A 13,960-nucleotide genomic window follows, 5' to 3' on the forward strand; every position below is an offset into this window, starting at 1 on the left:
TTTATGGAGAGTTCTACACAGTGAGGAACTGAGCAGCTAGTGAAGAACTGAGGCCTGCCAACAATCACATGAGTAAGCTTTGAAGATCATTCACTCCTAGTTGAATATAGGCCTAGTTCTTTTGCCTAGAGCTTGACTGCAACTTCTTAAGAGATACTGAGCTAGAAAGACCCAATTAAGCTGCAACCAGATTCCAGACCTTCAGAAACTGTAAGATAATAAATGTTTGTTGTTTTAAGCTGGTAATCTTCAGGGTAATTTGTTGTGTGGCAATAGATAACTAGAAATACAACAAAGAAAGTACGGGACTACTGTAATCATTCAGGCAAGAGAGTGGGGGGGAAAGACAGATGGGATGGAAAGAAATTCAAGAGGTACTTAAAAGTCTATGAAATCTAGTAATCAAGCAGATATGAAGGAGTAAAAAAACAGGAGGTTGATGGTAGCTTCCAGATTTTTGGTTTGAGACTATAAATAACAGATTTTCATCACTCTAAATATGGAGTACTTATGGAACTTAAGTATGCAGGAAACAATAGGTCACATGGGTATGGAAGTTTGGAGAATAATCTGGATTGCTTAAATAGATGAGAACTCAGGTAAAAGAATATGAAAAAAACAGAACTCTGAAGGAAACCAACACTTAACGGGCACAAAAGGGATGGATCAGCTTAGATGACTGAGATGAGGTAGACAAGAGATAGGAGAAAAAACAGGAGAAAGTGGTATCCTAAAAACCAGCTTAAGAACAAGAAAAACATTAAAAAAATTATTTGTAGTAAAGATGAATTTTCTTAAAAATAAAGTCTCACAAGTTGAAAATAATTTATTTTTAAATTTTAGCCAATTTCACAAACCAGAGTCAAACCAAACAACATGTATCTAAAGCAGCAGTTCTCAACTGAGGGAGGTACTGCCTCAGACATTTGGAAGTGAGAGCTTTTTTTCTTTCAGTAATGAGGGGTAGGGAGAGGAGTACACAGAAAGTACCCACTACTAGAGTTTATGAGGGTAAAGGCCAGAGGTGATAAACATGCCACAGCATGCAGAACAATCTCATAACCACCCAAAACACCAACAGTACCCCTGCTAAAAAATAATGATACAGGTTATGAGAAAAGGGCAACAAATAGTAAATGTAGTTTAATACCATAACATTATTTTAGTACCTTAGATTTAGAAAGATATAACTAACCTAAAGGTTATTAATTAATATGGCTAAATAGGCTAAAGTTTGGAAAGATTTTAATTAATGTAGGTCTTATAATTTTGGTGTGGCATGATAAGACATAAGGAATCCTTTAACTTAAAAGGATTACATATTGAGCAGCCTTGGGTAACTCCAAGGAGATCAAGCATTTTGAAAAACGATGTGCTGAGGCCACTAACTGTAGCAAGTACTATTTCTGCTTAGAAGTATACTTTAAGCAGGAAACACCATCACACTATGCTCCTTTTTCCAGTCAGGAATGCACAGAGAATAAGCATTACTCTACATGATAAACCATATTATTAACACAAACTGGCAAAAACAAAACAAAAAAAACCACCACATTCAATACGTTGTTCATAAAATACATTTAATCAAATAATTTAAGAAATATATACATATACATGAATGCTATGAAATTTTTAAAAGGTCTCAGCTGCTTCTTATTGAATTCTAATTTCTCAAAAGGCAGAATCATGGATATAAGTTAATATTATGCAACAAGTTCTATGTTATTTAGGATTAGACTATTTTCTTCCGTGATAAAGAAAAAAAATGAGCACAGCAGCCTAATGTGTATAGATTATTCAGTCATACATCTTCAACTCATTGATATAGTATTTTACTAGTGCACACACACACACAGAAATTATACTAAGTCTGAAACTACTATCCTTAGGAAGACATGGTTGCAAGGTTGGCCCTTGGCTGACATATAGGAACTTGGGTTTTGTGAGAGTTCTCACCATTTCCTGATAAGAATGGCTCACTGTGCCTAAACTGTTATGTAAAAAAATCTGATTTATGTTCAACACTTGCTTTTTGTCTAGGATGTGGAATTTTGGTTCACGTCAGGCAGAAGCTGCCTTTGTGACCAGCTCTCTCAGTAAAAACCCTGGGTACTGAGTCTTTAAGAAGCTTCCCTGGGGACTTCCCTGGTGGTGCAGTGAATAAGACTCCACGCTCCCAAGGCAGGGGGCCCAGGTTCGATCCCTGATCAGGGAGCTAGATCCCACATGCATGCCGCAACTAAGAGTTGCATGCCAAAACTAAGGAGCCAGCGTGCCACAACCAAGGAGCCTGCCTGCCACAACTAAGGAGGCTGCAAGCTGCAACTAAAACTGGGTGTAACCAAATAAATAAATATTAACAACAACAAAAAAAGAAGCTTCCCTGGTAGACAGCATTTCACATGTGTTGTCCCAATTAGTTGTTGGAGGAATTAAGTGGATATGTTCCACTGGGAGAAGATGCTTGGAAACTTGTACCTGGTTTCCCCTGGACTTTACCACATGCACCTTTGTTGCATTTTGCTTTGTACCCTTCACTGTAATAAATGATAGTCATGAATACAACTATATGCTGAGTCCTATGAGTCTTCCTAACAATCACTGAACCTGGGGGTGGTCTTAAGACCACTGACATGGTTGGTGTCAGACGTGGGATTCATTAAACATGGTGAAAGCACTGTTTGAGAAAAGGAAGGATTAAGTGGTAGTATGATGAACCTCTGCTACTTGCATGGCTATGAAATCAACCGTGGTATGAATCAGCAGCTGAGTTGCTATCTGCTGTGAGAAAGGTAAAAGTTACCTATGAAATTTGAAAATGACAGATCTAACCCCAAGAGAGTTGGCTCATTGTATCTTCTAGCTGCTTTGGCCATGCTGACCCAAGTGAGGAGAGAAAAAGCCCAGTACGGATGAAGACTTTGGTTTTTGTTCTTGCCTCCAAATAAGAGGAGAAAAGGCCCAAAAGTTCTCAAACATAAGCTTTCGGGTGGACCAAAAATGTTAAATGTTTCTGCTGGTCTCTCCTCCAAGCAGGAGGAATTAATAGTTACATTAGGTCGCAGGGCTGGAGAAAGTTTTAGATAACCAAGGGAGAAGAAACTATTCCAGGTGTTTCTTCAGCCTAACTACTGCTGCTTCAGCAACCTCTCCATGCCTCCCACATTCCGGTCAGGATCTCCCAGCAACTGTAATGTTAATATTGCAAATGCTAAATTTATTGCTAGGAGTTTGAATAAATCTGTAATAAGAAAAAAGAGGCAGGGAAAGTTTTAAAGATGGCTTTGTATTCTTTGGCTATTGTACCTGGATGTATGATAAATAAAGATATAAAATATTATATGCTTGTACTTTCATAAATGCTAGAGGGATCACATCAATCAGGAAAAGTTGCAAAATAGAAAGTTAGTGACAGACTTCCCTGGTGGCGCAGTGGTTAAGAATCCACCTGCCAATGCAGGGGACACGGGTTTCAGCCCTGATTCGGGAAGATTCCACATGCTGCAGAGCAACTAAGCCCATGCGCCACAACTACTGAGCCTGCGCTCTAGAGCCTGAGAGCCACAACTACTGAAGCCTGCACGCCTAGAGCCCAAGCTCCGCAACAAGAGAAGCCACTACAAGGAGAAGCCCGCACACCACAATGAAGAGTAGCCCCCGCTCGCCTCAATGAAGACCCAATGCAGCCAAAAATAAAATGTAAATAAATAAATTTTTTTAAAAAAGTTACTGAGACACAATTTCCTTGCTTTTTACTGCTGGTGAAAGGATTAGAATTTGAACTGTTTGAGTATTGGAAACAGAATAAATAAATCTCCATAATGGATACTATTATTTCTACTTATTACCATCTCAGAGAAAAGGGAGACAACATGAAAACATAAGAAATTTCCAAATAGATATACACTTCTGGAGTTTTAAAAAGCAGTTTTTAGTTGCTACTGAGCTCTTGTGAAATCAGATGTCTGACCCTGAAAGGCTGATGATTTTCCAGCATGATGTGCATATTACTGAGTGGATTAATCTAAACTCTAAGACTGACAAAATAAAAGTGGATTAGAAAAGTCTTGTCACTTGGACTTAGAACACGACTGGTCTGCAGCATCTTGGCTTTGCCACTGCTCGAGAAAAGTCACTGGCTTTTTTGGAATCCTGAATTCACAAATCCTAATTGCTTGGATCTAACTCTAAGCTGAAACCTGATATTGTCTGACATTGGGCTATTTAAACCCCAACACAAGCTGTGCTGAACTAAAGCAGGCATATGCTCAGTGAACAGGACATTGACTTGTGGACTGTTGAAGATTTAAGACACCCTCTGTGAAGCCATAAACTGAAAACGTCATGGATTCTGGCTGGAAGATCTAAATCACTTGCAGATGCCCACAGAAAAGGACTCATTCTCTGACGGGGCCATCTGAAATCAAGCTGCTGATAGCCTCTGTATCAGATATACAGACCTAAAGTGCATTCCTAACTTGTGGTTACTGCTAAAAGCTGCAAGTTGGGAGAAAGCATACTCGCTCCTTACAGACTGGATTCATGATCCCCTCTCGGTGATATTTCACTGCTACGGACTTGTGTCCAGCTTTCCGGATTAGTTGCAGTTTTCAACAATGAATTAATAACCTGATTTTTTTTCCCTCACCTTCGCATCACCCTTCCTTGCACACACACCTTAGTAAGGCAACTTCATTATTAAACACAGCTATCTCCAGAAAGGAATTGATCTTTTCCAGGCTGCTCACTAGGTAAATGGTCAGGACAAAAGGGGTGGGGGTGTGATGTAAACTTATTATGAAAATTTTTGAAAATTTGGGATTTCATCCAGACCAATTCCTAAACATATGTCTTTCTAGTTAAGTTGTATAAAAACGTTTTTCTGTAAAAATGTTTTTGTTCCTCCTCCAGGTCTGGGTGATTGGGAAAAAAATGAAAAGCTTTCATTACTGAATGGGGCACACTGATTTTATAAGGGAGAAAAAATAAAACTCAGCACCTGGTGAGGCACCAGGGAGAAGGACATGAATGATTTTTGTATTTCATAAGTATTCTTGAAAGCTTTCCCAGCTCCTGGTGTTGGCTTTCCATGCTGTTGTTAGTGCTTTGAATTCAAACTGAATGCTGAACTTCAATCACACCTAGCAGTACTCTGAGACGGCTGCAAGCAGCCCCAATTCCTACACCTTCCACAAAGAACACCTCTAAATGTCATCCACACTATGAAGCAAATGAAATGGTGTCGTGGATAAACAAACTGTTTGGAACTAATTGGCTTCAGGTAGTCCGTCTGAAAACAAGGCCTGAACTGAATTAAATGAACTAGACTGAGAACTCTAAAGTGAAAGGCCCCATGGGAGGACACAGTGAGGGCCCTGTTAACCCATACTATCTAATTTATGCCTTGCTTGGAGTACCCTAAAAAAGTGCAAACTCTTTGTTTCCAGGGGTACCATGTGGGTCCTCTGAAATTATACTTCTTTTTGTATGTACCCCATCATGACACTGCTTCAACCCTGGAAAATTTTCAGGTCGAATTCAACTGTATGGCCATAGTTGTGCTGTGCCTGAATTGATGCCTCAGGCCATGTAAAAGGTCCATACAGAAACTGAAGGAGAAAGCCACCTGCTTTTCTAAGATAAACCTCATGGTTGGCGGGATTTATTTTAACTAACTAAATTTAGGCCCTCTAAAAGGCATAACTGAGATCAATACTACAAGTTGGTCTTACCTTGCTGCACATGGGGGTGGGGATGGGGGCAGGGGTGGTGTCCTACTGGTAATAGTTTTGCTGTAAAGACATTCTGGCCAAAGGCTAAGAGTTAACATAACAGATCTGAGACTGTATTCCTTAGAAAAGCCTGTTTGGCTGGGATCTGAGAACTTGAATGTTTGACAGTTTCCTACACTGATAGAAAATTTTCCTGAAATGATGAGAATGGCTCACTGTGCCTAACCTGTTTGTACAAACAACATGGTTTACACTGAACACCGCTCTTTCTGAGAGTCTAGAATTTTGGTACATGCCAGGCAGAGGCTGCCTATGTGAGCAGCCCCCAATAAAAACCCTGGGTACTGAGTCTCCAAAGAGCTTCTTGGTGACAGCATATCACATATGTTGTCAATCTTGTTGCTGGGGAAATTAAATGCATCCTGTGTGACTCGACTGGGAGAATACTCTTGGAAGTTTGTGCCTGTTCCCCAGACTTGACCCCATATACCTTTCTCTTTGCTAATTTTGCTTTGTATCCTTTAGCTGTAATAAATCATAGCTGTGAGTATGACTTTATGTTCAGTCCTACGAGTCCTCCGAGCAAACCACTGAACCTAGGGGTGGTCTTGGGGACCCCCAACACAATCAGTAATAATTTCAAACAGGTAAACAGTCCAATCTGGAGCCAATATTCCATTTGAATATAGCCACCAAATTTTCCTTTATGTTATCAAAAAGGTAGAATGAATGGATTACTTACGAAAACAGATCAAACCACTGCTGTTTTGTAACAGATTCCTGGCGTAAAAGCTTCAAAACAATTGGACGCATGAAGTCCCATTTATCTTCAAACTGAAGAGAACCTTTATTCTTAAAAAAAAAAAAAAAGTAATTTAAGTGCAGTTAAATAAGCGTCTGTTATTTTTATCTCATAAGAGACAACTAAAGAAATTCAAAAGAACCAATTTTCCATCAAGGAATCCCTATAACTTAATCTGGTATCAAAGAATCACAGGAAGACAACCATAAAAGAAAAAAGACAGTTATGTGAAAGTGTGTAGCAAAGAATTTGGTCTTGTCCAAAGAGCGGTCTGCCCTTTGCCCTTGGCTTCTAGTAGGTAATATCCTTGGGCCCTAAGAATGTTATATCTGATAAGAGAGTCTTTGTTAGCCTGGGGCCTTGGGTCATACTGGATAACCTAACAATGTGATTCAGGGAGGGGACTGGCAAACTCATATAGTCTTAGGGAGCAGGACAATCCAGAAATAGCAACAGTATGACTTAGGGTAAGGGGTTTGGGTCAATCAACCTGGAGATTGAGATTATCCACATGAGCAATGCCTACATGATGAAGCCTTAATAAAAATTCTGGACACCAAAGGTTGTGTGAGCTTCCCTGGCTGGCAGTACTTATGTGCCCTGGCATTTAATGAGGAAAGGAGAGAAATGGTGACCTGACAACACCAGAGAGGACAAGGGAAGCTCTGTGTTTGACCCTCCTGGACACTGTTTCTTCCTTTAGCTGATCTTAATCTGTATCCTTTCCCTTAATAAACCATAACCATGAGCAAAGCAGTTTTTCAGTTAAGATCTATGAATATTTCTAACAAATTATTGAACCTCAGGGTTTTGGGAACCTCCCAAATTTGCAGCTGATGTCAGAAGTGAGGGTGATCTTGTGTGTAGAGACTGTGCCCTAAACTCTTCACAAAAAGTGTATCAAAAATCCATATAAACTCTGAAAGTTGAGGAAGAAAAAAAACCAGAAAGATACTCATCTCAGTTTATAATGCTAACAAAACCCTGATACCAAACTGGTGAGGAGAGAACAAGAAATGGTAACTGTAGACCAATCTAGTTAGAACATATAGATGCAAAAGTTTTAAAAAATATTAGTAAATTAAACAAATAATACCTCATAATCATGCATGTTTATTTCAGTGATGTGAAAGTGATTCGATATTAAGGGGAAAAAATCAATTCATTACTAAAAAGAGAAGGGGGGCACCCCACATGTGTTACTCATGAGTACTGTTCCTTTTCAAGTTAGGTATGGCCATGTGACTTGCTTTGATCAATAAATTTCAACAAAAATCGTTAATTTTCTAATACAGCAGCACCAAACACCCCTATGAATCACATTATTGTTTTCACCATACAGTAGTTGAGAATGTTGTTCACTCGTATGAGATAAGATCCATGTACTGATGTAATGTTCGAACTCCCTGAAATTATATTCCAGAAGCAGTTTCTAAACATATGGTCTAACAAGAACCTACGTCAGGATCACCTAGGATGGTGCTTACACATACCTTTATAAAACCTACAACACGCTGGCTGGATCAGAATCTCTTGAGATGAGTCCAGAATTTATATGTTTAGCAAATTCACAATAAAACTACATAAAAATGTTACAGGGTCTATGACCCCAAAAAGGTTAAGAACCACTGACTAACATTAAACTCTTGTGAAAGCAAATGATACTTCTTACATCTACAAACACAGCTGATCCTAAAAGTTACTGTACTTTCTTGCCCCAGGTACCTACTTTTATCACAAAGTATTCTTATTATAGGGACCCATGGGAGATACTCAAAATTTAGTACTGGGATTAACTGTGCTTCTCCCTTGAAAAACTAGTTTGTTTTTACCTTATGAACTTAAGTGAATCATGTAGGTAACTTTGCTTTCCTTAGTGCTGGCTAAAGAGAATTCAGTCAGATTTGAGATCCCATGGTATATACTTCGTGTACTAATCATGGCTGGCTACACTTTTTCTGTTAATATCTTCCTATAACCATCATTTCTTCATTTACTCTTCCCTCTGAGAAAAGGGTGTGCAAATAAACAAATATGGAAGAACCACAGAAAGGACATGCAAATCTTTTCTTGACTATGACATGGAGAAACATAATACCCTCTTAATAAGAGAATATTTTATAATGTCAAATAGGTCTACTTCCATAAGTGATTCTGGCAACTTACAAAATTAAACTTAGTGTAAATCCTGCAATTAAAAATAAAAAACGGGGCTTCCCTGGTGGCACTGTGGTTAAGAATCTGCCTGCCAATGCAAGGGACATAGGTTCAAGCCCTGGTCCGGGAAGATCCAACATGCCGCAGAGCAACTAAGCCCGTGCGCCACAACTACTGAGCCTGCGTTCTAAAGCCTGTGAGCCACGACTACTGAAGCAAGCCCACACGCCTAGACCCCATCCTCCGCAGCAAGAGAGGTCACCACAATGAGAAGCCCGCATGCCACAACGAAGAGTAGCCCCCACTTGCTGCAACTAGAGAAAGCCCTCGCGCAGCAACAAAGACCCAGCACTGCCAAAAATAAATAAATAAATTTATTTTTAAAAAAATAAAAAATAGGGGCTTCCCTGGTGGCGCAGTGGTTGAGAGTCCGCCTGCTGATGCAGGGGACACGGGTTCATGCCCTGGTCTGGGAAGATCCCAAATGCCGCGGAGCGGCTAGGCCCGTGAGCCATGGCCGCTGAGCCTACGCATCCAGAGCCTGTGCTCCGCACTGGGAGAGGCCGCAACAGTGAGAGACCTAAATAAATAAATAAATAATCAAAAAGGTACAGAAGACTAAACAGGTATGAGATAAATACTGGTTAGGCTCTGAAATCTATCAGCTATGGTAAAATGACAGGAAACACTGTCTCTTATTTGATGAAACATACAAGATTAACTACAGAAACATTTTCCTCTAATACTCAGTTAAAGGAGAAACTAAATAATTGAATTTTTCCTATTAAGCTTTTATAATAGATTCCAGAAACGATGTTCAAGCAGTTCTTTGACCTATTCTCTGTTAAAATGAAAAGCATATAATTAAATCAAAACTAAGCAGCAGGACACCAAACCTACTATCTACAAAAGATATTAATAGGCGAAGACACCTTCAAATTACAAACCCTGATTTATGAATTTTTCCAATGGCTAACTAATGGCTGCCTCATCTTTACTGATGTGCTACAAGTCTCTTCTGCTTAAGTCTTTCATTACCACTCAGAATAGCTAATAAGTCTAAGATTATCTCACCCACTGGCTCTCTTTCACCAATAGGATTTCAACACTTGCCATATCCTTGTCCCTCTATCCTTCACTTTTTACAGCACAACTAATTCCCTCAGAGGCACTCTTCTTCTCAAACACACAGATGGGCCATGGGGAAGCTGATGGGAGATTGACCATGGGGGATAACTGGGAGAAGACTATTCCAGGCAGAGGAAGCAGCCATTGCAAAGACCCTACGGTAGAAGCATGCCTGATGTATTCAAAGTAGAGCAAAATAAGGACAGAGGAGAGAGTGGATGAGGTCAGGGAAGCAACGTAGGGCCGGATCTTGTAGGGCCTTGCCATTGTAAAAAGTTCGGCTTCTACCATAAGTGAGATAGGGAACCATTAAAAAATTCTGAGCAAGAAGTGACACGATCTGACTTATATTTTTAAATCTTCCTGATTGCTATGCTGAGAATACATTAAAGGGGCAAGTGTTAAACCTGAGTGTAGGAGGCAAGGTTAGAAATAATAGTGACATGGACCAGGGTGGTAGTGAGTAGTAATTAGATTTTATATGTTTTAAAGGTAGTGCTAACAAGATTTCCTGACAGCAGGCATCTGGGATGAGAGAAAGGAATAAAGCCTGACTCTAAGGTTTTTGTCTAGTAAAGTTAATTTGTATATTGGAACAGCAAAACAGAGGCCACCCCATTGGCTCAGCCCACATCAAAAATCTAAACTTAAATCAGCCTGCACATATGGGAAACACCTCACTGTCAAGGAAACATAACACCAATCACAATCCTCTAACTCAGTTTTAGCTAGCTAACCTTACCTAAAAAATAGGACCTGCTTACCTTATAAGGAAATCCCTGACCTCCTAGCCAATCATGCCTTATTTCTGTATTGCCTCTTCTAACATTCTATATATAAAACTCGCTCGGACTTCCCTGGCAGCGCAGTGGTTAAGAATCCGCCTGCCAATGCAGGGGACACGTGTTTGAGCCCTGGTCCGGGAAGATCCCACATGCCACGGAGCAATTAAGCCCATGTGCCACAACTACTGAGCCCGCGTGCCTCGAGCCCGTGCTCCGCAATAAAAGAAGCCACCGCAATGAGAAGCCCACGCACCGCAATGAAGAGTAGCTCCCTGGGCTTCCCTGGTGGCGCAGTGGTTGGGAGTCCGCCTGCCGATGCAGGGGACACGGGTTCGTGCCCCGATCCGGGAGGATCCCGCGTGCCGCAGAGCGGCTGGGCCCGTGAGCCATGGCCGCTGGGCCTGCGCGTCCGGAGCCTGTGCTCCGCAACGGAAGAGGCCACAACAGTGAGAGGCCCCCGTACTGCAAAAAAAAAAAAAAGGAGCACAGAAACAGCATGATAACTGATAGGGTAAGAGGGAATCAAAAAAAAAATTTTTTTTATTGGAGTATAATTGCTTTACAATGTTGTGTTATTTTCTGCTGTACAGTGAAGTGAATCAGCTATATGTATACATATATCCCCTCCCTCTTGGACCTCCCTCCCCCATCCCACCCATCTAGATGGAATACAGTATGTTTGTATACTGATAAGTATGTTCCAAGATATAATACTGATGATGTAGGAGAAAAGAAGGAAATTGTTGGAGAATTTTAAATGCCCTGGACAGGCAAAAGGGAATGGAATCTAATGCACAGATGGAGGAAGTGACTATATGCTAAGAGAAGGCAAAGTACATGGTACGTGCAGATGTGGGTAGGAGGGTAGATGTGGCACCACACCACTGTGAGAAGTTCCTTTTTGATTGCTTCAGCTTCTTAGTGATATGGAAATAAGGAAAATGCCGTGGAAGATGGGGGAGGAGGTGCCAAAATTTTGAGAGAAAAGATGTGAAACAGACATCTAGGAAAGTGGAAGAATAAATGACTATGGAAGTACAGTGTGACTGGGCTCAATTATAGTTTGTGGTCATGAATTTAAAGTGAAAATAGCATGTGTGTATCTTTTTCTCCTGCAACATTCAACTGCATAGATGGCACTAAAAGGTGAAGAGGTGGATCCAGGGTTGTGGTTTTCCCCAGTGAAACAAGAGAGGAGCAAAGGAGTCAAAAGTGTATTCCAGGAAGAGATTATAATGATTGAACAGAGAATTTATGCTGGGTAAGGGGAAGAGAAAGGACAACAGGATGATGAAAGACAGAGCCCTCTGCTTCCAACCAGGATAGAATAACAGGTGCCAGATTTCTCCTCCTGCTTGAACAACTGGAAAACCAAAGGGGAGTACAGGACAGTGTTTCCTGAGAAAAGATAAACAAATGAGGTGAGCCCTACAAATGCCCAAGCATACTGCCTAGAGTTTCCAGGACTGAGCATAAGCAGAAGGACCCCAAACAGCCTGGTGGTTTCACTAAGTTTAGGAGACAAGAGTTCAGAGTTTGGGGAGGCCAAGGTGATGAAAATGCGTGGCACAGAGTATCAGAAAAAAGGGAACTGCACACACAGGGAGCTCTGGAGATATGTAGAGGACTCCACTCAAGCCTCTGACTATTAAATATTGACCTATACATGTGAGTGAGAAAACTATCAGAGACTGGGGAAATAATCATTTGAAAGGAGTAGACAAAACAATCACCAGAGTCCACACAGGGCTAGTAATAGTTCACGTTCTGCCAGCCAGAGTGGAAACACTCCTTAATATGCTAGGCATCTGGCAGTCTTCAGAAAGGTATTGCATCTATAATGACACCAAAGTAGCCGTACCTTCGATGCTGTTTGGACCCACTCTAACTTTAAAAGCAAGCTTCAGAAGGATCAAACTGATTCCAAGTAACTTAACTGTGTCACAGCCAAAATATTTAAAGGAAATTTTAAAAATCCAGCCCCTAAAACATAAAACACACGTCTGGCATCCAATCAAAACTTATCAAGCAGGCAAAGAAGCAGGAAAATACAAACTCACCATCAAGAGAAAAACCAAACAAAGGAAACTGACCCAGAAATGACGTGGATGATAGTTTTAGTAGACAATGATGTTAAACTAGCTATTATGAATACACTCCACACATTTAAGAAAATAGCAGAAAGCATGAACATCACAGAAACAAAAGTTGTTTAAAAACAAGTATTAGGGAGGGATAAATTAGGAGTTCGGGATTAACACATACACACTACTATAAATAAAACAGATAACCAACAAAGACCTACTTTATAGTACAGGTAACTATACTCCATATTTTGTAATAACCTATAAGGGAAAAGAATCTGGAAAAGAATATATATAACTGAATCATTGTGCTGTACACCTGAAACTAAAGCAACATTACAAATCAACTATATGTCAATAAATAAATAAATTAAATTAAAAATAAAAAGAATATCAGTGAGCTGTGAGACAACATCAAATGACCTCATCTACATATAACCGGAATCTTGGGATTCAGAGAATATTTGAAGAAATAAAGGCTAAAATGTTTCCTAATTTGATGAAAACTATAAACCCAGAGATTTCAGACATTAAACAATGAGGCAGAATCAATGAGTTGGAGACCATAGTGGAGCTGGATGATCAGAATAAAAGCACTAGAATGAGTTAGAAAAACAGGAGAGGGTAATCAGAGTAGGATGCTTGAAACTGGAATGATAAAAAATTTCTGATTACATTTTTGCTTAATTATTCCACTGCAAGACTTTCTACTATTTCTTTCATTACAAATATATGGCATTTGGCTAATTCGGGGTTATAGAAACCAATAAATTTTGTACATGTGATAAATGTGGTACAAAAGAGCATTTCCTTTTATCTTTAAATAGTTTCCTTTACATTTCCAAGGGTAGTTCAAACATTTGAGATCTGTGATAAAAATGAGTTCAGCTATTTATACCCTCTATTATTTAACTTCAGTATAGATCACTCCATCACTTTTATCGTTTTACCTTATAACATCTGATTGCCAATTATGTGTCAGGTTCTATTCTAAATATATACCTACAAATATTAATTTATTTAATCTTTACAACTACCCTATGTGTTAGGTGACATTATTATCATTTAAGAGGTGAAAAAACTGTACACTGTAATTAGGTTAGGTTACTTCCCTAAGGTTACAAGCAGTGGCAGGGCAAGGGGTCAAATCCAAGCAGTTTAGTTCTGTTACAGCCACATTCTTAAATACTCCCTGGACCTTTCCTGGAAGAGGAATGGTAGGACTTCTAACCTATGGGCCAGATCCAGCCCTTGGCTTCACCTCATCAGGCT

General features: G+C 39.9%; 1 protein-coding gene across 1 annotated transcript in view; it reads right to left on the minus strand.

The window, feature by feature from the left end:
* Positions 1 to 13,960, minus strand: part of CUL5 (cullin 5) — a 93,838-nt gene that overhangs the window by 69,606 nt on the left and 10,272 nt on the right. The window contains exon 2 of the mRNA XM_082660471.1: positions 6,475 to 6,584. Within this exon, the coding sequence (XP_082516597.1) occupies positions 6,475 to 6,584 (110 nt within the window). The remainder of the gene's footprint in view (positions 1 to 6,474; positions 6,585 to 13,960) is intronic.

This window comes from Grampus griseus (assembly GCF_964374135.1).
Source record: "Grampus griseus genome assembly, chromosome: 8".
Classification (NCBI taxonomy): Eukaryota; Metazoa; Chordata; class Mammalia; order Artiodactyla; family Delphinidae; genus Grampus; species Grampus griseus.